General features: G+C 39.2%; 2 protein-coding genes across 2 annotated transcripts in view; one reads left to right on the forward strand and one right to left on the reverse strand.

Moving 5' to 3' along the window:
- MDGA2 (MAM domain containing glycosylphosphatidylinositol anchor 2) overlaps nucleotides 1–27069 on the reverse strand; it is a 917184-nt gene that overhangs the window by 616215 nt on the left and 273900 nt on the right. The gene's annotated exons all lie outside the window — the stretch shown is intronic.
- LOC109565003 (GTP-binding nuclear protein Ran-like) lies at nucleotides 4994–5958 on the forward strand. Its single transcript, XM_070797382.1, has one exon. The coding sequence runs from the start codon at nucleotides 5299–5301 to the stop codon at nucleotides 5683–5685; it is 387 nt and encodes a 128-aa protein (XP_070653483.1). The 5' UTR covers nucleotides 4994–5298; the 3' UTR covers nucleotides 5686–5958.

Below are 27069 nucleotides of genomic sequence, written 5' to 3' on the forward strand. Positions count from 1 at the left end.
TCACAAAATCCCATGTAGTAGGCCCCTGAATAAAGTCTGCATTACTGTCTTCAATAAGTCTCATGAATAATTTTTCTTTAAGAGCATTGATGGAATACAAAATAAAGACATGGATAGATTAAAGAAAAGGTTATTTATTTGGATTTCATGAGGCAAATTTTAGAGTTGTGAGCCTTGGAAGTAATGAATTAACATGACAGAAAAGTTATGGTTGTCTGTGGAAGAGAGATGGATATTAAGAGGGGCTTCCCAGGAGGTGCTAGTGGTAAAGAACCTGCTTATCAATGCAAGTTAGACGTAACATACATGGGTTAGATCCCTGGGTTGGGGAGATCCCCTGGAGGATGGCATGGCAACCCACTCCAGTATTCTTGCCTGGAGAATCCCATGGAAAGAGGAACCTGGCCAGCTGCAGTCCATAGGTTGCACAGAGTTAGACTCAACTAAAGTGACTTAGCATGACCTATAAAAAGACACCAAAGAGAAATATGGAAACTGAAATTAGGGCATTATACACTGGTGTAGTTGAAGCAGAGGTTTCAGAAGTTGAAGAAATAGACACTAAATTAACAGATTTAGTGCATACTGAATACCTATCTAATAAATTTCAGGTATTAACTAAACAATGTGTACAATCTGTGATTACTTAAGGAAGCAATAAAGTACTAAGTGAAAAGTGACTGAAACATATCGTATCCTTTTTCTGAACACAGATTCATAAGAATTTATCATGCACAACCACTCTGTGGAGAATATCTGATCAGCTGTGATCATGCTTGAGACAAAATGTTGCCATCTATGGACTGCCAATCCTTGGAGCCAGTCTGGCATAAAGTCACTATGTATGGCGTTCCATAGACAGATACATACAACATAATGGTGTTCTATATTGTTAGTGACTAATCTTAACAATTATTCTATCAGACATTTTAATATTACATATACGTGCTATGTGTTAAGTCACTTCATTCATGCCTGAGTCTTTGCAATCCTAAAAACTATAGCTTGCCAGGCTTCTCTGTCCATAGGATTCTCCATGGGGATCTTTTCCAGGGGATCTTCCCAACCCAGGGATTGAACCTGCATCTCTTATGTCTCCCGTATTGGCAGGCAGTTTCTTTACTACTAGCACCTCCTGAGAATCCCAGATACATATTTAGTGACTGATAAAGTACTATAACATAGAAACTTATATAGATGTAACAGAAGCATCCAGGAGGCAGTGAAGAAAGTAGAGATTTCATCCTTAGCAGCACTGATAGATGTAGAAGGACTAAGTCAAAAAAATAGAACATTATGAGAGTTGCTGCTGAGCCATGACAGGGAACACAGAATCCAGACAATTCCAAAGTTCAACTCCAAGGTGAGGCTATGACGAGGATAATTCCCTAAACTTGCTTAATTAATTTAATTAATTCATGATGATCTAAAACTGTATAATAATCTTAAAACTTGGAAAAATTTGAATGTGCAAACTCTGTTTTTCCTGAAGATACATTTTCTAGATTATTTCTCATAGAATTATTAGTCCATATATTATTCTGTATTCTTCTTCCTTCCCTTCTCTCTTGTTTTATCCTCGGTATGTGACTACACTTGGCACTATACCAGATTTACCTTCATTTGCATCTGCCCCTCACTAATCGGGATTATTTCATATTTCTGTGTTCTGCAGTATGGCTGAAAGGGCAACTTCACCACATACTGCCATCCGAATCACTGCTCCTGATTGCTGGGCTGGATGCACAGTGCTGCCACACAGCTCCCTCCCGGTGGCTCCATCCCACCTGATATACCCACTTACAGACACTCCAGTAGAGAAGAAAATACTGCAAAACACATTCAAAGTCACTGAACAAATGGGGGTGTTAAGCCCAGTCAAGTGAACCAGATGAACAGAACACTGCAGAGCTAATCAGGAAACTATGCAACCTGGGAACACAAAGATAGCTGAGCCCCTAACAATGGAGCAATCCTACAATGAGTACTTCTGATGCCTTCGGCTATTTCAAATTTGTCTTGCTAGGGTTTTCCTAAAAGAGAGCAAACACTGTTCTTGATGTGAGCAGACATGATTTAAAGTCCCAGCTGTGCTATTAGCTGCTTGTGTAATCTTGGGCAAAGCGACTGAACAATCTGTAGAGCCCTAGTGGCAGAGAATACTGACCATCTCATGTATATAATGTATAAATATTTGTGAACTAATTAGAAGTATAAAACTGTATTTTTATTTCTAAGGGTTTGTTATACATGTTTTTAATAAACTGCGTGTTAAAACCTAAAGATTTTAACTATATAGATATAAATATCTACAGTGCCCCTGGTAGTGTCTGAGTGCAAACAAAATTAATTGAAAACAGTCACATTTATCAAGATTAAGAGTTGACATTCATCCCCTTAAAACACAGTAAAATACATTTACTAAAAATTAAAAAGGCATTTCTGAATAAGTGATAAGTGTAATTTATTCCTGAGAGATGTTAGGCCACATGCATTTTATTTTGTATGTGAAAATACTTATCAGATTAAAAATTGAAACAATCAAAAATATTTTGAAGAATGGTGAATACATAGGCCATTGTTTCAAAGATAGAGTTTTAATACTCTTATTGAAAAGATGGACACCAATCATTATAAAGCTACATTTTCCTTGTAATATTTTACATATTTCAAAAACAAGGCTAGTGACCATCAGTGATTCCTTCTAGCCTCCTACTTTGCTCATCCATTAGCAATGCCCTCACTGTCTCTATGTGTCCAGAGCAGAGAAATCACATATTTGCTCATTGTTGAAGAAGGGGTGGCTAGCTTTAGTGTGACCACAATGAACAAATTATCCCTAAGATGTCCAAAAAAATCAGTGATGATAACAACTGAGGCTACTGCTTACTCATCTTTATAATGTCGATAAACCTTGGGGCTGGAAGCATTAAATGCATGACAGAGTAAAAAATAATAAATGCAGATTATCATTGAGAACAGTATAATGAAATAGAGGTATCCATATTATGTCCATCAGAATTATTTTTTTTTTATTTTAAAAGTACAGACTTCATTTATAATATTCTCGAGGATTCTGATTTCACAGGGACTGATTATGGTGGATTCTAGCAGAGGAGAAAATGCAACCATTGATTGATAATATGTAGTTAACACAGAGATAATCATCACCATTAGTTTCACAGTAAAATGGCCACCATTCCTCAAAGATGTGAACATAGTAATCATTTCAAAAAAAATAGCAACAGAAGTGACAATTACAAGGTGTAAGAGTCCTTAGGAAATGACAATATAAAATGCTAGCCTTGCTGAAAGGTACTGATTAGCTACAGAAGCAGAGTGAAAACACATAAAAAGAAAAGAGACAAATGGAAGGACAAGTACCAAACTATCAATACCTGTTGAGGTTAGCCTCTTACAATTTTTCAAACCAAATACAAAAAGAAGCAGCTTCCACAACTATGCATGTGCTTCATTAAGATTACATACGAGCCACGTAACGACTCCATGTACAGACACAGTTGTAAGCATCGATTCACAAGGAAGACTGCTGGCTTTAAATCCTGTTCCACCATTCAATAGCTGTGTGATCTTGGAAGCTTACTTTCCTTATCTGCAAAACGGGGGCATTAATAGTTACTTCACTGGCTCTGTAATAAGGAGTAAATGAAAGATAGTACATATGGCACTTGGCAAGCACTCAATAATGTTTTAAAATATAATAAATTAAAAACAACAAAACAAATATAAACAGACTATACACATCACATAAGTGAGTGCTATTTTTCAAAGTCATCTTCAAAGGACATGACTATGATACCTGTAATGAACCTGTAGTTTCTGAATACTATTCTTAGGATATATTTTTAGGAGCTGGCTACTCTATAGCCTTAGGAAATAAAAGGGTTTCTCTAACAGTTACTTCAAAATTTTGTAGGTAAAACTGATCCTGGATTTCTATGGTCAATACATCAGAATAGCTGTCCATTTCTTATCTCTTATCATTGTCTACTAGGTATCTCTTCTCATCAATCTCTCTCTCTGTTACTTTCTCTTACACACCTGATGTAAATAATTTCAGTCAGAGAAAATATTAGAAAGTTGCTCTAAATTGTGCTTTTCAGTAAATCAAAGTGTTCAGATGCTTCAAAAATTTTACAACGGAGAACACTTCTTTGTTCAAATGTCATCATGTGGGCATGATATTGTTTAATGTATTTGTGCTTTAAATATCTTTGTGTCAATGATTAACACATCCTGTACTCTAATCTGATATACTCTATACTTTCTGTAAAATCGATATGACAACTTTAAAAGTTATAGATCTCACTACTTTTGTAGATTGAGGGTATGTTTATATGTAAGCAGACCCCTGGACTTTATCCAAACCAGTCTTTCTTTATGGCTGGCTCAGGCTTCCCTGGTGGCTCAGAGTCTTTTTTTAGAAACCACCTGCAATGATCCCTGGGTTGTGAAGATCGCCTGGGGAAGGGGGAATGGCAACCCACTCCAAAATTTTTGCCTGGAGAATTCTGTGGACAGAAGAGCCTGGCAGGCTATAGTCAATGGGGTCGTAAAGAGTAGGACACAACTGAGCAACTAACACTTTCACTTTCACAGACAAATTGTGGGGCTTCCTGTGCTAGTGGTAAAGAACCTACTGCCAATTCAGGAGAGATAAGAGACACAGGTCACATCCCTGGGTCAGGAAGATCCCCTGGAGGTGGGCGTGACAACCCATTCTAGTATTCTTGCCTGGAAAATCCCATGGACAGAGGAGCCTGGTGGGCTACAGTCCATGGGGTCACAAAGAGTCGGACACAAATGAAGCCACTTAGCACTCAATGGACATGACTTTGGGTAAATTCCGAGAGTCCGTGATGGATAGGGAAGCCTGGCATGCTGCAGTCCATGGCGTCGCAAAGAGTCAGACACAACTGAGCAACTGAAGTGAACTAAACTGAACTGGAAGCCTTAGATTCCTGTTTTGCTCAGTCAGACGGGCGCGGAGACGCTTCTGGAAGTAACATCGCGATGGCTGCCCAAGGAGAACCCCAAGTTCAGTTCAAACTTGTTTTGGTTGGTGATGGTGGTACTGGAAAAACTACATTCGTTAAGCGTCATCTGACTGGTGAATTTGAGAAGAAGTATGTAGCTACCTTGGGTGTTGAGGTCCATCCTCTTGTGTTCCATACCAACAGAGGACCTATTAAGTTCAATGTATGGGATACAGCTGGTCAGGAGAAATTTGGTGGACTGAGAGATGGTTATTATATATAAGCTCAGTGTGCCATTATAATGTTTGACATAACATCAAGAGTTACTTACAAGAATGTGCCTAACTGGCATAGAGATCTGGTACGAGTGTGTGAGAACATCCCAATTGTGTTGTGTGGCAACAAAGTGGATATTAAGGACAGAAAGGTTAAGGCAAAGTCAATTGTCTTACACCGAAAGAAGAATCTTCAGTACTATGACATTTCTGCCAAAAGTAACTACAACTTTGAAAAGCCCTTCCTCTGGCTTGCTAGAAAACTGATTGGAGACCCTAACTTGGAGTTTGTCGCCATGCCTGCTCTTGCCCCGCCAGAGGTGGTCATGGACCCAGCCTTGGCAGCACAGTATGAGCACGATTTAGAGGTTGCTCAGACAACTGCTCTCCCGGATGAAGATGATGACCTGTGAGAAAGTGAAGCTGGGGCCCAGCGTCAGAAGTCTAGTTTTATAGGCAACTGTCCTGTGATGTCAGTGGTGCAGCGTGTTTGCCACTTTATTATATAGCTAAGCAGAACATGTGCTTAATCTTTGGATGCTGAAGGAGATGGATGGGCTTTGGAGTGAATGTGGCAGTTAAAAAAAAAACCTTCATTTTTTGGACCTGCATATTTAGGTGTTTTGGAACACAGTTGTTTCCTCCTTGAGTTTCAAATATAAGACTGCTATAGTCACATGACAATATTGAGAGGTGGAATCTTGTTTGTTACTGTCATTCCCATTCCTTTTCGTTTAGAATCAGAATAAAGTTGTATTTCAAATACCAAAAAAAAAAAAAAGATTCCTGTTTTGTTTTAACATTCAGGACAGCCTTAATCCCAGATGCCCTGTCTCAGGACTCGGCCCCACACAACCTGGTATCTCCTGCTGCTGGATAGGACATGAGGGGAGAAGTTAAGTGATCCTCCACAAAGTGGGAATAAAGGAAGGATTTGTATCACCTTGTTACTTAATAGTCTTTGTTACTTGTCTCTCCCTTTTGAAACATTGTCAGATTCAATAGCCTTTCAATAAGACAGTCTTCTGTAAATGAAATGCGCCCTTCATAGAAAGGCCCACCCCATCTAATACACTCTTTTCCCTCGCATCTACCAATGCTCCTTCCCACCGCTTCCATCTCTACTTGAACACTGTATCCTGTCTACCTTACTTCTTTTCTAAGAGTTGTTTTAGTGGCAGTCATCCAACCCGGTTTGGAGAAGGAAGTGGCAGCCCACTCCAGTGTTCTTGCCTGGAGAATCCCAGGGATGGGGGAGCCTGGTGGGCTGCCGTCTATGGGGTCGCACAGAGTCGGGCACGACTGAAGTGACAGCGCAGCAGCAGCAGCATCCAACCCGGTTGCCCTTTTGACCTTGCTTGACCAAATCAAACTCTTTCTTCAGCTACGGAAATCAGGAGTTTGAGAAGCCAGTCAGCATTTGACAGGCACTTAAACTGAGGATATAAAAACTTAGGATTTTGGAGAATGAGTTGTAATTCTCCTTCATGTGCTGAAAATGAACTAAGCTTATTCCAGGAAAAAGGAGATAGTGATGCAGATGTTCACAGAAAAGTGCAGGTAAGGGGAATCTGTTGCTGTTGTTCAGTCGCTCAATCATGTCTGACTCTGCGACCCCACAGACTGTAGCACGCTGGGTTTCCCTGTCCTTCACCATCTCCTGGACTGGAATTTGCTCAGACTCATGTCCATTGAGTCAGTGATGCCATCCAACTATCTCATCCTCTACTGCCCTCTTCTCCTCCTGTCCTCAATCTTTCCCAGCATCAGGGTCTTTTCCAATGAATCGGCTCTTAGCACCAGGTAGCCAAAGTATTGGAATAGGTGAGCCCAGATTAAAAGAAAAGGTTAGCACAGGGCCACTGTGGCTTTCAGCTCTTGAGACCTAAGTGTAACTCCTGATCATACTATGACCACGTCCACCTCCTCTCAGTACAGGCTCCTTTCTGTTTAAGCTGGCTGAATGGTTTTCTGTTAGTTGCAACCAGGGGTCCCAACAAGACACTGACTATCATTCATACTAAAGGTCACATTTCACTTTCTGTGTGATGTCTTCTAAGATTATCCCTTATTGATTTCTGAGTCTCAGAAATTCCACTGCAAAAGAGGCTTTGAGTTACAGAAGTCTGCACTAATGATGCTTTGTCTTTGTCTGTTAGTCACATCTCATTGCCAAGATTGTAAGCTCTTGTGATTGGCATCAAGTCTTTACTTTTTCTTTATTTACCAATACATACGACATGCTTCTAGCACATAGTTGTGTTAGATAATAACTTTTACTTAGCACTACATTCATTTTAATCTATGAAGTATAAATACAAATGTTATATAAATTTTGCATAGAGAGAAAATATATGTAAACATATAAGCATGTTGACTCCTAAAATAGAGGGGGCATTATGCCAATAAGTTTAGTTTTTTAAAGTTTCCAGACTAACATATAATGACTAGAAAAGTATGAGTAATACATTTTTTATGTTTCTTAGGCTAAACGTACTGATTTTGTGATTTTAAAATGGTATATGGAAATATTTATTCCAACCAATAGATTTTTGGTTTGTTCCCTTTTGGGGGGGCGGGCTGTAATGCAGTCTTCAAAGGAAAAAAAAAAAAGAAAAACCAACAAAACGGCTTTCTTGAAATGTATACAAATATTTGCACCAGGAACGAACAAGTGTTGTAGGTCAGTTATATTCTAAAAACAAACAAAGTCATAGTAAAAAACATCAGATTTGTGGTTACCATAAGCTGGGGTTGGGAGAAAGGGGAACTGGATGAAGGCATTTCAAAGGTACAGAATTCCCATTATAAGATAAATAGTACTAGGGATATAATGTACAACATGACAAACAAAAGTAACACTTCTGTATGTGATATATAAAAGCTGTTGAGAGATTAGTTCCTAAGAATTCTCATCACAAGGAAAAACAGGGTTTTTTTTTTTTTTTTGCTTTTTCTTTTATATCTTGTCTATATGAGATGATGGATGTTCACTAAACTTATCGTGGAAATCATTTCATAATGTATGAGTTGACTGAGAAAAATGCACAACCTAAAAGTTAAGAGTTATGTTTTATTCAATGGACAAAACTGAGGACTTAAGTTTGGGATAGAGCATCTCAAATAACTGAGAGACTACTCTGAAGAGGCAAGGTGGGGAGCCAGGATATACAGGAGTTTTTACAACAAAGATCAAGTAGTTGAAACATCAAAAGGTTACTGTTAATTAAAGAAAATCAGATATCTCAATATCTCAAGTTAATTACTTTAGTGATTTTCTATGTACCTGCTGTGCCAAGTCACTTCAATTTTACATAGTCTTTTACAACTCCATGGGCAGGAGCCTGCCAGACTCCTCAGCCCATGGGTTTCTCCAGGCAAGAATATTGGCTTGCTAGGAGAAGGCAATTGCACCCCACTCCAGTACTCTTGCCTGGAAAATCCCATGGACGGAGGAGCCTGGTAGGCTGCAGTCCATGGGGTCACTAAGAGTCGGACACGACTGAGCGACTTCACTTTCACTTTTTACTTTCATGCATTGGAGAAGGAAATGGCAACCCACTCCAGTGTTCTTGCCTGGAGAATCCCAGGGACGGGGAAGCCTGGTGGGCTGCTGTCTATGGGATCGCACAGAGCCGGACAGGACTGAAGCAACTTAGCAGTAGCAGCAGCAGACTCTCCTCCAGGGGATCTTCCAGACCCAGGAAGATCCCAACCCAGGGATCTATCTAACCCTTTTCTCTTCTGTCTCCTTCTCCAGCATTAGAAGGCAGATTCCACTGGGAAGCCCTTTCTGTATATCTATCTGAAAAAGGCAAAATCTGTGCTCACTGAAATCATTCCTTTGATATGCACCCCAGCTATGAGGGGTGGGGTGGGGGGCAGTATCCTGTGCCTCTCATCCTGCATTCCCACAATGTACACCATCTGGTGGCAATAATGTGATAGCTTGATGGCAGCAACATCCTTTGTTTACTAATTTTTTTTATTCTCACATAAGTGAAATTCGTATACTTCACATCTTAAATTTGCACAGTGCTGCATGTCAAATATAGCTCAATAAAACTGGAAGGGGAAAAAATGTAAAACTGTTTAAAAATAAGAAATAAAGGTACAACGTTGCTATCTAGGAATGTGTTCAGACAATGGGATAAATGAATAGAGTGTTGTATGAACAATTATAAAGGACTTGACAAATTTCCTTTCTCGGGAAAAAAAAAAGAAAACCTTAAGAGAGCAAAGTAGTCTTACCTTCTGCACAAGTAGAATTAGACAAAGCTATGCCCTACTTTGCAGCCTTTGAGCCTCAGGGTAAAAAAGTTGGGGGGAGGGGAAATTCTCAGAGAGCTGTGAATAAAAACTGTTGCCACAGTCAAGTGCTTCAAAATGCCTAAGGGCAGAGGATTCCAACATAATTCTCTCAAACACAAACAACATTTTAAGCATTAGGCCAACTGACTTTAAAAAGATAATAAGAAAGAGGCCATTTAACTATGTAGTAGTCAATTTCCTGATTCTTGCAGAGAAAACAAAGTAGGCTGGCTCCTTCAATATGCTCCTCCAATACTGAGGATACTCTCAGACTTAGAGGACTGGCCTCTTTGAGCTAGAAATACTTTTTTCTCTTGACTCTCCATTGTCCCAGCCCTTTTTGAAAAATCCTTAAATTTCAGTGTTTCAGGTAGTTAATCAACTAATTTAGTCTTAATCTAAAACTGTTCCCAAGGGCACACGTAGAAGTTAAAAATGAGAGGCTTAATTCTCTCTATTGAAAGTGAGAGAGAGGCTTCTTCCCACTCTCTTTTCTTGGAGCAATTTCTTAAGAAAACTTGTGTTAATATTTTAAGTTCTTAGTGGCTGACTTTATTTTTCTGGGCTCCAAAATAACTGTGGATGGTGACTGCAGCCATGAAATTAAAAGACACTTAATCCTTGGAAGGAAAGTTATGACCAACCTAGACAGCATATTAAAAAGCAGAGACATTACTTTGCCAACAAAGGTCTGTCTTAGTCAAGGCTATGGTTTTTCCAGTAGTCATGTATGGATGTGAGAGTTGGACTATGAAGAAAGCTGAGCGCAAAAGAATTGATGCTTTTGAACTATGGTATTGGAGAAGACTCTTGAGAGTCCCTTGGACTGTAAGGAGATCCAACCAGTCCATCCTAAAGGAGATCAGTCCTGAGTGTTCATTGGAAGGACTGATGTTGAAGCTGAAACTCCAATATTTTGGCCACCTGATGCGAAGAGCTGACTCATTGGAAAAGACCCTAATGCTGGGAAAGATTGAGGGCAGGAGGAGAAGGGGACGACAGAGGATGAGATGGTTGGATGGCATCACCGACTCAATGGACATGGGTTTGGGTGGACTCCAGGAGTTGGTGATGGACAGGGAGGCTTGGCGTGCTGTGGTTCATGGGTCGAAAAGAGTTAGACACGACTGAGCGACTGAACTGAACTGAACTTCTCTTTGAAATGTATGTAGCTCTTTTTATTTTTTAATTGAAGTATAGTCAATTTACAACATTGTATAACTGAAACACTTTGCTGTACGTAACTCTTCTTGAAAGCATGGTAAGCCTCCTGCCAGCTTCACAATACAGCCATGTCTCTTTGAAGAACTGGACAATCAACCCTTTGAAGTGTGATTATCATGGAAACTGATACCCTATCTCTTAGTTTCTGTTTGGTGGGTAGGTGCCTAACACCAGCACCAAAACTACCTTCTGTCAGAAAAATTATTTGTTCTTTGGATAAAGCCAACTAGCTAACACAAATGGCCACCCCAATTATCAAGTGAATTTAGGATGAATTATGTGTAGCACTTGGTGTTTTTGAGTCCTCTTACCTGAAGACTAATTATTGTATATCTTGAGAACATGTATGTGATAGCTCTTTATGAAAGGATGAGATGTCTTTCTTTCTTTGCAATCTTTTAGCAGGTTGCCTGTGACACATCATATTCCGGTTTAATCCTTATTCAATACTGAAACTGTTTTCTTTCTCTTCTACACTTGTGATTTTAAAGTAATTAATTGAAGGGACCATTAGATTGAGGTGCCTTAATAGCAATCAAAACTGATGTTAGAGTCAAAGCAGTAGAGTCCAAGAAAATGAAACTTAAGAACCACCAATCCCAAACAGCCAACAAGGATTTCCCAGGTAAAGCAACCACTTAGGCTGCTGCTGCTGCTGCTAAGTCGCTTCAGTCGTGTCCGACTCCGCACCAGGCTCCCACCAAGAGCCTGGCAGCCCACCAGGCTCCCCTGTCCCTGGGATTCTCCAGGCAAGAACATTGGAGTGGATTGCCATTTCCTTCTCCAATGCATGAAAGTGAAAAGTGAAAGTGAAGTCTCTCAGTCGTGTCCGACTCTTAGCAACCCCATGGACTGCAGCCTACCAGGCTCCTCCATCCATGGGATTTTCCAGGCAAGAGTACTGGAGTGGGGTGCCATTGCCTTCTCCGACCACTTAGGCTAGAGACAATCAAATAACATTCTTGCTTTGCTTCTCTATCTTCTCTATAAAAGCCTCTTTTAGCTGTTGCTAGTGGAGTGTCCCAAAGACTTTCAGTCTGGCACTGTGTGACTCATATAGATGTATACTCAAATACACTCTTGAAGATGTAAAGTGCCTCAGTTCATTTTTTAACAGTTAAAAGGTTTTCTGGGATAGAATATTTTGTTTTTTAACTATATTGCCCCAACACCAGCTCTTGACACAGGGTAAGGGATCCCTGGAAGAAGAGAACCAGGCATAGCTTTCTCAACAAAAGTGAAGTCATTTTTGGCCTAAGTCATTCTGTGATCAAATCCTGGCTACAATGTTTATCCTTGAACAGGTCTCAGTAATTAATGATCTTAAGGGAATAAAAGAGTGAGGAAACACTGCCTGTTATCAGGCAAGTGAAGTAGCAATAGCAAAGATAACGTATCAGTTGTAAAGACTCCTACTTCTGTTTCAATGGTAAAGATTAGCCTGAAGTGCTCAATCACCAGATCAACTGGAACCAATGAGAAGATGATATTGACCTTTTCTGACCCCTGTGACATCAATCAAGGAAAGCTTGGACTCTGTGATTGCTCAAGCCTCTTTATGAATATCTATATACCTTTAGCTTAAAACTTGCCCAGTTTTGCTGCTCCGGGAGGCACTGCTTTGTGAAAGTTCCTGGGTGTTCTCCTTACGTGCAACAAGTAATAATAAACCCTTCTTCTCCTGACCTTTGGCTTAGTTGTGTCTTTTGGCCCATCACCCACTAAGAGGTGAATCTAGTTTTTGGGTAACATCTCTCTGCCTGCCTTCTTGGTCCCCTTGGTTGAATTATCTTTGCTAACATCGACTGGGCCAGATTTTTCAAAGTTTGGTCCCTTTCCACCTTTCCAAACTGAGCTTTTGCCAGTCCAGTCTCTACCGACCCCTGCCCAGCCAGCCCTTGTACACTCTACAATCAAACGACACTACTAGAGTCACACAGTAGTTTTGATTCTACGTCTTTAAGGTGCTGTCCTTTCTGGCTGGAGTCACCTACTCCTCTGGTTTGATCTCCTCTGTTAAGCTTTTCCTGACCAGACTATGGAAACAATTAACTACTCCCTTTGCTGCACACTCTGCTCTGATTTCATGCTACCCAAATAATCTTCTGATTGTAAATACACATGGTATAGATTTGCTGAAGGGAGAAAACGCACTAGTCTGCTCCAGAATTCTTGTTCAGTGACAGTGGTTTCTCATTATTAAATTGGCTGGCATTTTATGTATCAGCTTCTGGGAGTAGGTGAGTGTGATACTGCTTTTAAGAAAAGGGACGATCCATTCAGAGAATTCCCGAATTTGTGAGGCATGAAGGTCAGATTCAAGGTAATGGTAACCTTTGGGACCCTGCGAATGCCATCTAGTCGGGCTTCTCTAGTTATATGCCTAGCTCACCTTGCTCTGAAGTCTGTTAAAATGTTCTAGTTGCAAGCATGCATATAAATACAACCACTGATCAAGACAAGTCATTTTTCTAATCTTCGTTTTGTCACTTATAAAATCTCAGATTGACCTTGTTTATCTTTGAAAGTCACGCCCACAATGAGGTACATGTGTCTATGAATGTTTTCCTAATCTGCAGTGTCAACATCAGAAAATACTAGGAATCCTAATGTATATATAATTAGTGTCAGACATTCCATTTTCTCCTTAGTGGGCTATTGTGGACTATAAACCCTCTTCAACAAAGATTTCATATAAGGAGCTGACAGGCATTAAACAAAAGTTGTTTTTTTTTTTTTTTTTCCCATTTAATTTTTTTCCAAGTAAAGTTTCTATTTTCTATCTAATCTTTAAAAAAATTAAAGTTTATTTATTTCCTTATTTTTATTAATATTTATTTTCTTTTTGTTACTTATTTTCATATGCTATGCTATGTTAAGTCACTTCAGTCGTGTCCAACTCTGTGTGACCCCATAGATGGCAGCCCACCAGGCTCCCCCGTCACTGAGATTCTCCAGGCAAGAACACTGGAGTGGGCTGCCATTTCCTTCTCCAATGCATGAAAGTGAAAAGTGAAAGTGAAGTCGTTCAGTCGTGTCCAACTCTTAGCGACCCCATGGATTGCAGCCTACTAGGCTCCTCCATCCATGGGATTTTCCAGGCAAGAGTACTGGAGTGGGGTGCCATTGCCTTCTCCGTTTTTTGTTTTTTTTTTCCATATGCATCACCCAAAAGGATAGAAGGTTTAACAAGATTACTTGGGGCATATCTATGTGCAAGTTGCTTATAAGAAAGTGACATGAAACTAAGCTCCCTTTGATCTTATCAAACTCTCAGAATGCCAGTCTTTTAATTCTGAGATCGCCTAAGGGCTTGTGTGTTAGTCATTCAGTCCTGTCCAACTCTTTGCAATCCCTTGGACTGTACTGTCCACGGAATTCTCTGGGCAAAATACCAGAGAAGGTAGCCATTTCCTTCTCCAGGGGATCTTCTTGATCCAGGGATAGAATCTAGGTCTTCCATACTGCAAGCAGATTCTTTACCATCTGAGCCACCTAAGGGGAGCATTAAATAGGTGTGTAGAGTGGGAAGTTGCTTAAGAGGGAGGAACACTTTAAGAGGGAGCACTCAGAATAGTGCTCTCTGATGACGAAGATGGGTGGGATAGGAGAGTGACAGGAAGGATCAGAGGGAGGGGATATATGTATATATGTAGCTGATACACTTTGTTGTACAGCAGAAACAAAGACAATACTGCAAAGCAATTACATATACTCCAATAAAAAATATTGTACAAAAATGTATGTGTAAATGAGTAAATGAATGATGGATAAGTAAATAAATAAAAAATAAATAAATACACATATACAAAATTAATTGAGGGTGAAGCTGAGGAGAGGAAAAAGACTGTTAGTTATCAAAGTAAAGGGTGAAAAAAAGCAAAGCTTAGAAATGATTAATTGCAATTATTTGATTAGGCAAATGTTCCAACATTAAAGTGATGGGAAATTATAGTCATAGTACATTATAATGCAAAATCTAATTTTTGCTAATAGTTCATGCTGACCTACATCAGAATGTTTATTATAATACAGATTCATGCAGTAAGGCCTTTGAGTATAGGCCAAATTTCAGCAAAAGTTTTGTTCATTTAGCAAATATCTTTGAGTGAAGGATATAATGGTGAACAAAATAAATATAGTCCCTGCCCCAAAGACGGTAGTGGATTTATAGCCAAAATGTCCATAATGGCCTTACTGAGTTTCACATAGCAAGCGATGCCTCTTGGAAGGCAGGAAGGGCCAGAACAAAGGCCTGTGAGCATCTCCTGGGAACCGAGGAAGAGAGCGGCTGTGCATGGTAACTTGGCTCAGCCTATACTTTCACTTAAACTTGCTGTCCAGAGACAGATTTACTTCTTGACAAACAAAAAAAGAAAATATATCCATATTTAAGGAAAAAAATCTGATGAATGAGATTTCTGAATTTAAACAAAAAACACACAATTCTATTATTGCCTGAATGAAATAAAAATCACATTTAGAGAAACGAAAAGGCTCTGGAGTGTGGGAATAATGTGAGTTTAGGGGTCTCATTACTCTTATTTCTTCATAAGCCAAGGAAATTCTATTGGGGAATATCAGATCAGTCTCATGTTTTCTGAGAAGCTTTTATGGCTAAAAGAGAAGTTAGTTTTCCAACGTCTTAAAAACTAAAGTGTTAGCTAGATGAATCTTAGATTGTTGCAAGCTAGCTAAACAAAACTGATAATAAAAAAGAATTGCAACAAGAAGTACATGTATCTACCTGTGCCAGAATCTTTTTTCTCTACTGATTGACAGGCTTGAGGAAGAAAAGCAACTTTAGAGTTGCTTCAATTGCAAAATCCAAAGCATTAACTCTTTTTACATCCTTGAGAATCTGGGTAATGTGTTGCAGCAATGTAACACCCAAATATGGACGAAAACTCCAGACCAGATCTCTATGCATTTTATTTTTTCAGAATTTAGGTTGTTTTTTTTTTTTTTTAAAGAAGTTTAAAAAAAGTGTGCTTCTCTATTTAAAATGACATATAATTGCATATTTAATGCATGAATGTATTTGCTATTTAAAAATGAAAATTCAACAGCTAGAAACTATTTCTTTTAATTTGTGGGTGAATGGGGGGTAGGTGGATTTATAATCAAAAGCTTCCCCTGTGGCTCAGACAGTAAAGAATCTGCCTGCCAATTCAGGAGACCTAGGTTCAATCCCTGGGTCTGAAATATCCCCCGGAGAAGGGCATAGCTACCCATTCCAGTATTCTTACCTAGAGAATTCCATGAACAGAGGAACCTGGCAGGTTACAGTCCATGGGATCTCAGAGTCAGAAACAACTGAGCGACTAACACTTTCATAACAGAAGCAAATTTCCCATAAAGCTTAATCTTAAGTCTCTTATTTGTACAAGGCCCTATCTCAAGCTTTTTATTTGTTATTTTATATACTATTTCTGTAGGAACTTTTCCCCCTCTACCTCAAAACGGTACAAGTTTGGGGAGTCAATAGTCTGAATGTAAACAGTGACAGACTTTATTTTCTTGGGCTCCAAAATCATCGCTGATGGTGACACAACCATGAAATTAAGAGATGCCTGTTACATGAAAGAAAAACTATGACAAACCTAGAAAGTGTATTAAAAAGCAGAGACATAACTTTTTTGGCGGAAGTCTGTACAGTCAAAGCTACAGTTTTTCCAGTAATCATGTCTGGATGTGAGAGTTGGACCAGAAAGAAGGTTGAGCTGAAGAATTGATGCTTTCAAACTGTGCTGTTGGAGAAGACTCTTGAGAGTCCCTTCCAAAGAGATCAAATAAGTCAATCCTAAAAGAAATTAACCCTGACTATTCATTGGAAGGACTGATGATGAAGCTGAAGCTCTAATACTTTGGCGACTTGATGTGAAGAGCTAACTCACTGGAAAAGACCCTCATGTTGAGAAAGACTGAGGGCAGGAGGAGAAGAGGGGGAGGGCAGAGAATGAGATGGTTGGATGGTATCACCGACTCAATGGATATGAGATTGAGCAAACTCCGGGAGACAGTGAAGGATAGGAAAGCCTGGTGTGCTTCATTCCATGGTGTCTCAAAGAGTCAGATATGACTAAGCAACTGATCAAGTCTGAATGTGATACCAATAATTAACATTCTAAAACCGTAAGATCCTCAGCTACTTGTCCATAGTTCAATACTGAGAATATTCTGTGATTTACTGGAAGTGAGAAAGTGTGTTTGCAAACTGACTATGTAGTCATACTCATTAACCAAGGTCTGAAGGTTTTCTCGGGAAATGAGACATCCCATGCTAAAAACAGACCAGCTGGTCACGAGAACACTGATCTGGACAGTGGTTTAAGAAACAGAAGGAGCAGAACAAAGCCTGTTTAATAATGTTCCCCTATGACAAAATTGTTGTTAACCTACCTTTCCCTGGCCCTTTGTTTTCTTTCCATTAAATTGAAAATGCACATTTTCATTAGTTTTATCACAAAGATAATTACCATCACAAGAAAAATATGTATATGTATATGTACATGCATATATAGTAAAACACACTATATATTTGGAAGTGTGTGACATTATTTTTACTGATTGCTTTTACAGCTGTTTATTCATTTGAACCTTTAAATAATCCATCAAGGTAGACAATATATATTTTACTTTTTTTTTTTTTTTAATTAAAGCAACCAGGCTAGTAAGGTTTTGAATCACCACCTAAAGGACAATTGTTTGTTAAAGCCTGAACTAGAACCTAAGTTTCTTGAATTAGCACAACAGATCAGCAAGTCATCTGACACATCCTGGAAAATGTCCCTGACTCCTAATATTTGCCAGTCAAAACCCATCTTGATATTAATCTAAACCATGCTAGCAATTTAAGCAAATCAGTAACCATATCACAGAAGCAGTTATTTGACTATAACAGAAAACAAGAAGTTTTAATGCCAAACCAGATAAGCTACTGTATTGCCATTTGAGTGGATACATCTGGTATAGAATGTGAAGAATACCTATTTCCCTTCGTATGTTCTAACATGCATTCTTTTCTACTTGTAGTTGGTGGTTCTCTTTAAAATTACAACAGTTTAATTTGAGAATCTCACAAATCACATAACTATTAAAATATGTGGATTTTCTTTACATTGTTAATAGGTGAAGTGTCCAATTAGACCAAAAGTATTTTAAGATCATAAATTATGCTCAAAACCAAAACCAATAGAAAAGTTTTTAAGTTAAACATTATTAATTACAAATGCAAAGTTATGTATTAACGACAATAAGTAACATTTAGTTGTGAGGCAACGAAGACCCTGCGGTTTTAAGAGAAACTACTGCCCCTCCCTTAACTTTCTAGAAAGAATTTAAATTGGGGCTATTTCCCAGCAAAAGAGATATTACCAGAGATAAATTATATCTAAATGGCCCCATCTAAATGGCAAGGCAAACATCTGGACACCACACATCTGCTCTTTCTCTTATGGAACTCTCCTGAAATGACCCTCTTCTCCTTGGAAACTCCAATCCATATCCCATTTCTTAGCTCAAAATGAAATATATACCTCATTCTATCTTTCTGTGTTTGAACTTTTCATGTATTTGAGGTCTGTGACCTCTCCAGTATGTAGGATTCTTATATTTACAAAATTAAATTTTATTTTCTCCAGGCAATATGTATCATGTCCATTTAATTCTCAGATCAGCCAGAAAAACCTACAGGGGACAGGAAAATCTTCTTCCTTCCCAACATATCAGAATGTTTAAATGTACATCAGTTAGAAAATAAGTAAGATTTTTTTTTTAACTACGTGGGAACTACCAATTTCTGCCAAGAGTTGCCATATTTACTTTTGTGTGTAGTAAGCAGGAAGGAGAAAACTAAACTCAAAGTCTGAGTATTTTCTGAAGCCTAAGGTAATGTACATATTTCATAAGTGTAGGGCTGGGTGAAATTGAGGTGAGGTAGTAAACTGTGCATTAATATTCAAAAAGGAACACACAAATCAATTTCCAATAAAACACATGACTTATAACCTTAAGTGAATAAACAACTTTTTTCTAATAAGTATATTTCTAAAGAAGTTAAGGAACTTTAGAGGTTTCTTTTTTTTTTCTTTATTTTATATAAATCAGATGGCTAAGGTGACTACAATTATAGTCATATTTGTACTCATTGCTTGCTCACTTGCTCAGTCGCTCAGTCATGTCTGACACTTTGAGACCCCATGAATTGCAGCACGCCAGGACTCCCTGTCCATCACAAGCTCCCGGAGTTCACTCAGACTCAACATCCATCGAGTCAGTGATGCCATCCAGCCATCTCATCCTCTGTCGTCCCCTTCTCCTCCTGCCCCTAATCCCTCCCAGCATCAGAGTCTTTTTCAATGAGTCAACTCTTCCCATGAGGTGGCCAAAGTCCTGGAGTTTCAGCTTTAGCATCATTTCTTCCAAAGAAATCCCAGGGCAGATCTCCTTCAGAATGGACTGGTTGGATCTCCTTGCAGTCCAAGGGACTCTCAAGAGTCTTCTCCAACACCACAGTTCAAAAGCATCAATTCTTAGGCACTCAGCCTTCTTCACAGCCCAACTCTCACATCCATACATGACCACAGGAAAAACCATAGCCTTAACTAGACGGACCTTTGTTGGCAAAGTAATGTCTCTGCTTTTCAATATGCTATCTAGGTTAGTCATAACTTCCCTTCCAAGGAGTAAGCGTCTTTTAATTTCATGGCTGCAGTCACCATCTGCAGTGATTTTGGAGCCCAAAAAAATAAAGTCTGACACGGTTTCCACTGTTTCCCCATCTATTTCCCATGAAGTGATGGGACTGGATGCCATGATCTTTGTTTTCTGAATGTTGAGGTTTAAGCCAACTTTTTCACTCTCCACTTTCACTTTCATCAAGAGGCTTTTGAGTTCCTCTTCACTTTTTGCCATAAGGGTGGTGTCATCTGCATATCTGAGGTTATTGATATTTCTCCTGGCAATCTTGATTCCAGCTTGTGTTTCTTCCAGTCTAGCGTTTCTCATGATGTACTCTGCATAGAAGTTAAATAAGCAGGGTGACAATATACAGCCTTGACATCCTCCTTTTCCTATTTGAAACCAGTCTGTTGTTCCATGTCCAGTTCTAACTGTTGCTTCCTAACCTGCATACAGATTTCTCAAGAGGCAGGTCAGGTGGTCTGGTATTCCCATCTCTTTTAGAATTGTCCACAGTTTATTGTGATCCACACAGTCAAAGGCTTTGGTATTGTCAATAAAGCAGAAGTAGATGTTTTTCTGGAACTCTCTTGCTTTTTCCATGATCCAGCGGATGTTGGCAATTTGATCTCTGGTTCCTCTGCCTTTTCTAAAACCAGCTTGAACATCTGGAAGTTCATGGTTCATGTATTGCTGAAGCCTGGCTTGGAGAATTTTGAGCATTACTTTACTAGCATGTGAGATGAGTGCAATTGTGCAGTAGTTTAGCATTCTTTGGCATTGCCTTTCTTTGGGATTGGAATGAAAACTGACCTTTTCCAGTCCTGTGGCCATTGCTGAGTTTTCCATATTTGCTGGCATATTGAGTGCAGCACTTTCACAGCATCATCTTTCAGAATCTTTTTTTTAATATAAATTTATTTATTTTAATTGGAGGCTAATTACTTTACAATATTCTATTGGTTTTGCCATACATCAACATGAATCTGCCACAGTGTACACATGATCCCCATCCTGAACCCCCTCCCACCTCTCTCCCCATCCCATCCCTCTGGGTCATCCCAGTGCACCAGCCCCGAGCATCCTATATCATGCATCAAACCTGGACTGGCGATTCGTTTCACATATGATATCATACATGTTTCAGTGCCATTCTCCCAAATCACCTCACCCTCGCCCTCTCCCACAGAGTTCAAAAGACTGTTCTATACATCTGTGTCTCTTTTGCTGTCTCCCATACAGAGTTATCGTTACCATCTTTCTAAATTCCATATATATACATTAGTATACTGTATTGGTGTTTTTCTTTCTGGCTTACTTCACTCTGTATAATAGGCTTCAGTTTCAGCCACCTCATTAGAACTGATTCAAAGGTATTCTTTTTAGTGGCTGAGTAATACTCCATTGTGTATATGTACCACTGCTTTCTTATCCATTCGTGTGTTGATGGACATCTAGGTTGCTTCCATGTCCTGGCTATTATAAACAGTGCTGTGATGAACATTGGGGTACATGTGTCTCTTTCAATTCTGGTTTCCTCAGTGTGGATGCCCAGCAGTGGGATTGCTGGATCATAAGGCAGTTCTATTTCCAGTTTTTTAAGGAATCTCCACACTGTTCTCCATAGTGGCTGTACTAGTTTGCATTCCCACCAACAGTGTAAGAGGGTTCCCTTTTCTCCACACCCTCTCCAGCATTTATTGCTTGTAGACTTTTGGCTTGCAGCCATTCTGACTGGCGTGAAATGGTACCTCATAGTGGTTTTGATTTGCATTTCTCTGATAATGAGTGATGTTGAGCATCTTTTCATGTGTTTGTTAGCCATCTGCATGTCTTTGGAGAAATGTCTGTTTAGTTCTTTGGCCCATTTTTTGATTGGGTCATTTGTTTTTCTGGAATTGAGCTATAGGAGTTGCTTGTATATTTTTGAGATTAGTTGTTTGTCAGTTGCTTCATTTGCTATTATTTTCTCCCATTCTGAAGGCTGTCTTTTCACCTTGCTTATAGTTTCCTTTGTTGTGCAGAAGCTTTTAATTTTAATTAGGTCCCATTTGTTTATTTTTGCTTTTATTTCCAATCTTCTGGGTGGTGGGTCATAGAGGATCCTGCTGTGATTTATGTCGGAGAGTGTTTTGCCTATGTTCTCCTCTAGGAGTTTTACAGTTTCTGGTCTTACGTTTAGATCTTTAATCCATTTTGAGTTTATTTTTGTGTATGGTGTTATAAAGTGTTCTACTTTCATTCTTTTACAAGTGGTTGACCAGTTTTCCCAGCACCACTTGTTAAAGAGATTGTCTTTTCTCCATTATATATTCTTGCCTCCTTTGTCAAAGATAAGGTGTCTATAGGTGCGTGGATTTATCTCTGGGCTTTCTTTTACTCATAGAATCTTACCTGCATTCTGAGACAAAACTAGTGAAAGTCGCTCAGTCGTGTCTGACTCTGTGACCCCATTGACTATATGTGGAATTCTCCAGGCCAGAATACTGGAGTGGGTAGCCTTTCCCTTCTCTAGGGCATCTTCCCAACCGATCTTCCCAATCCAGAGAATCGAACCCAGGTCTTCTTCATTACAAGTGGATTCTTTACCAGCTAAGCCACAAGGGAAGCCCAAGAATACTGGAGTGAGTAGCCTATCCCTTCTCCAGTGGAACTTCCAGACCCAGGAATTGAACCAGGGTTTCCTGCATAGCAGGCAGATTCTTGAGCTATCAGAGAAACCCTAAGACAAAACTAAGGCCTAAAACAATTATAATATAAAAATACCTAGATAATTTTCTGGACTCCAAATAAATTAGAGTGTAGGCAAATCAACAGGGCTTCTTTTCTCTATACAGCAAAGGAGAGATATCTCTATAAATAGATAGATGCTCTCTCAATCAGAGTATGTATTATACATGTGTGTGCATGAGTGCATGCTCAGTCGTGTCTGCCTCTTTGTGACTCCATAGACTCTAGCCTGTCAGGTGTCTCTGTCCATGGGATTTTCCAGGCAAGACTATTGGAGTGGGTTGCCATTTCCTCCTCCAGGGGATCTACCCAACTCTGGGATAAAACTAATGTCTTTTGCATCTCCTGCACTGCAGGCAGATTCTTTACTGCCAAGCCACCAGGGAAGTCCCTGCATTATATATGCACATATATATATATAAATACATACAAACATAGATATTTTTATATAAGTACATGAAAATACATGCATATAAGTGAGTACTAGATGCAACAAAGTAGTATTGGGGTGGGGGAGTGCTGGTTGAAGAAACCTAGACTGAGAGAGCTGTAATATAGAAAACGTGGAGTTCTTATTGTCAACTATGTATATCTATGTCAGTTATTTAGATGTTTCAACAATTAGCCATATCTAGTAACTAACACTTATATGGCACTTAATACGTACCATGTACTGTTCTAAGAACTTTTATATATTCCCATTTTATCCTTACAGAACAGGATTGTTAGTCACCATAAATTGGTGACTAAAGTCATTTGTAAGTGCTGGATCCAAGAATCAAAGCCACTAGTAGTTTGGTTCCAGACTTTACGACCTCCACCGTGTGCTGTGCTGTGCTTAGTTGCTCAGGCGTGTCCGACTCTTTTCAACCCCAGGGACTGTAGCCTTCCAGGCTCCTCTGTCCATGGAATTCTCCAGGCAAGGATACTAGAGTGGGTTGCTATGCCCTCCTCCAGGGGATCTTCCCAATCCAGGGATCGAACCCAGGTCTCCCACATTGCAGGCAGATTCTTTACCATCTGAGCCACTAGGGAAGCCTGACCTCCACCATAATGCCCTTCAATTAACTGTCTAGGCTGAAAACTGCCATGATAAAAATCTGTGGCTTAAAGACAGTCTACCCTATTTACTTATAACTCTGAAATTCCTGAAATTTAGAAATCAAGGTCATTTTTACAGGAACAATTTCACATGCTTTAATTCTAGCAACAATCTTATAAGAGGAAGCATGAAGCCAGGCAGGTCTGACTCCTAGTTCAGCTCTACTAACTCCTGCCTCCGAGAGCTTAGGAATATGTTTTAACCTTCTTCAGCTTCATTTTACTATGTTATGCTATGTAGGGGAAAAAGCATTCTTTTAAGGGTTGCTATGAGGGAAGATCCCCTGTCGAAGGGGATAACTACCCACTCCAGTATTCTTGCCTGGAGAATCCCATGGCCAGAGAAGCCTGGGGGGCTACAGTCCATGGGGTCAGGAAGAGTCCAACACCACTAAGCACGCACACACACATGAAGGTAATAGAAACTGTATATATATTTTCTGGCCCATTCACAAGTACTTTATAAATGACCACCACGATTAAGCTATCATTTTTATTCCCATGATATCTGAGAAAACTGAGGTTCAAAGACTATAAAAGATTTCCCTAAGAGAAAACTTCTGAAATAGCAGAGGTATATCTTGAACCTGTCAGGTTCCCTGATACTATATGTGAGGCAACTTGCAGCACATCACATTGTTTCAAAATTTCCCTCATTGCATAGCACATGTGTTATCTGTTCCATTTTTCCCTGGTTAATTAATTCCACATCAAGTTTTCTTGATTTTGAATCTTTATGTTGTATATCATTTATAAGATACAATTTAGTATGTAACTACTTCTAGATCTGTATACTGGTGCTTCTGTAAGAAAACTGCAAATTTTCTGAGGGAAGACTAACCAATATCTGTACACAACTGCATTTACATACCACTGTATACTCAATAAGCAATTTTACTTGTTTTCATTATAGAACAATGTTCACTTCTTCAACAGATAAAGTCTACTCGAATTCATCTAATGGGACCTCTGAGTCTCCAGGAATTCTTTCCTCTTCAGCCAAAAAAGAATACCAGGTTTTGTCCAAAATTTTGTTATTAAAAATAATTTCTGGTATCATCGACAACAAGTAAGGAAAATTTGCAGAAGCAACTTACAGTTAGAAATACAGAAAGAAAAAAAAGGTTAAAGACGAGACAAAAGAAAGAAGTATGCAACAATCTTCAAGAGCAGCATAGAGAAGGACAGGTCACAGGAAGGAGGAGGAGGAGGGACAGGAAGAGGCATAGATCTGACAAAGAGTTTATGGTACACAATCACACAGAGACCAAAATAGAAAGGAGCAACAGAGCCTGCAAAGTGTGAAAAGTAGGTAAAGCCCTATGGGATTGGGAGTGCCTATTTGCATAATAGGAAAAGGGAGAAGGAGGGATAATAACATCCAGGATTTGCTTCTTTGTTCTCAAAATAAGTAGCCACTTCTCCATTATCTTAGAAGTAGATTTACTTCTGTCTGTTTTGAGACCTCAGAAAACTATGATTGAACAACATTTTTTGACCCTTTGAATGCCATAGCTGACTAACGTTTCTGGCTCTAGAGAAAAATGCCTTTCTCTTCCACAGGACTGACCTAACACATTAGATCTAACACATTAACAGGTGCCAGAGCCTGGGTTTCCTGGAGAATTTTGTTTCCATGGCTTTGCAAGTATAGGTTCACCAACTCTCTGAATAAAATACACAATTAATGAAGACAATTTAAAAAATAAAAGTTCCTAAAGAAAAAAAAAAAAAAAAAAAAACAGGTGCCACGTGCCAGGGCAGACTGATGAAGCATGTGTTAATAACACACGGCAAAAACTGGATGTTTTATAAATGTTTTGTTACTTCCATAAAGAGTTTATAAAAAGTTAAGGAAACAAAGAATGTCTAAATTAAAAGGAAAGCAATGCTATGTAATAATATATGCTAACTGTCACATTTAGGATATAAAAATAGCAAGCTTTAGGATTTCAGAAGAAAGGAAAATCACCATGGGTCAGCTGATGTGGTCAAAAAAGGCATCCATAAGGAGGTGGGTCTGGTCATCAGCCAAGTCTCTTACTGTGGTTCTGAGAGTATATAATTAAGCAGTGATACCTAAAAGGCTGACCATGGCACAAGAATAGCATGTATTTCCAATTTACATCCTGTTTCCCATTGATGGTGTTTTGCCAGTTTAGATGCATAAAGTTCTGGTAAAAATAATCTTGTTGACAGAACATTCATATACAGAAGAAAATTTCTGAATCTATGACAGTTGAAAATGCATGATTATCATGAAAAAATCTTTTGAAAACTTGTATACTTATATTTTTTTCTGTTTTCTTCCCAATTTAATGTTAACATCTTTATTTTCCAATATAGTTAGTTCCTGGTCCCAAGCTACCAGAGCTCTATCATTTAGTGCGAATTCTTTCACAGACTCACTCAACTTTACATTCAGCTACTCAGCATTTACTCTTCTTGTCATGACTATCATTTTTAAAAATTATTTTCTGGAATGTGTCTTTCTCCATTTACCTTTTATGCAAAATAGTCTTTTAGATTGGAGAAGGCAGTGGCAACCCACTCCAGTACTCTTGCCTGGAAAATCCCATGGACGGAGGAGCCTGGTAGGATACAGTCCATGGGGTGGCGAGGAGTCGAACATGACTGACAGACTTCACTTTCACTTTTCACTTTCATGAACTGGACAAGGAAATGGCAACAAACTCCTGTATTCTTGCCTGGAGAATCCCAGGGACAGAGGAGCCTGGTGGGCTGCCGTCTATGGAGTTGCACAGAGTCAGACACAACTGAAGCAACTTAGCAGCAGCAGGAGCAGCTTTCAGATTGCCTTTTCTGTCCCCCATACTTGTACACTGATATCTAGCTCCAAATGAAAATCTACCAGTGACATTTAGCCAATAATAAAATGCATTTTACAGAACTTATATTACTAACACCTACAGCTATGGTTTTTCCAGTAGTCATGTATGAATGTGAGAGTTGGACTGTGAAGAAAGCTGAGGGCCAAAGAATTGATGCTTTTGAACTGTGGTATTGGAGAAGACTCTTGAGAGTCCCTTGGACTGCAAGGAGATAAAACCAGTCCATTCTAAAGGAGATCAGTCTTGGGTGTTCCTTGGAAGGAATGATGCTAAAGCTGAAACTCTAGTACTTTGGCCACCTCATACGAAGTGTTGACTCATTGGAAAAGACTCTGATGCTGGGAGGGATTGGGGGCAGGAGGAGAAGGGGACGACAGAGGATGAGATGGCTGGATGGCATCACTGACTCAACGGACCAGAATCTGAGTGAACTCCGGGAGCTGGTGATGGACAGGGAGGCCTGGTGTGCTGCGATTCATGGGGTCCCAAAGAGTCAGACAAGACTGAGCGACTGAACTGAACTGAACAGAACAGCAAACAAAATCATTGGAAGAAAAACAACACATCACTTTTAAAATCACTGATGATAAGGCAAATATTCCCCCCACCCTGTGTTTCCACTAGTGTTATAGGTATTTTTCTTGCCTAATCAAAGAACGTCAAAAAAAAATTCCAAATAAATGCACAAACTATTGAAAAAAGTAACAAAACAACTGCTCATTCTTTGTTTAATCTATTTAGTTAATCATTAATTCTTGTACCTTTTTATTCCAGTAGACACTTTTGGGATAAAAAGACAGAATGGAACTTTAGCCTTTGAAAAAGTAAAAGAGGGAATGGAGGAGGACATGAATGTGAATAATTTAAACAGACGCTGAAAGCTTAGGTTGCCAGGGT

Source organism: Bos indicus, chromosome 10, assembly GCF_029378745.1.
Source record: "Bos indicus isolate NIAB-ARS_2022 breed Sahiwal x Tharparkar chromosome 10, NIAB-ARS_B.indTharparkar_mat_pri_1.0, whole genome shotgun sequence".
Taxonomy (NCBI): Eukaryota; Metazoa; Chordata; class Mammalia; order Artiodactyla; family Bovidae; genus Bos; species Bos indicus.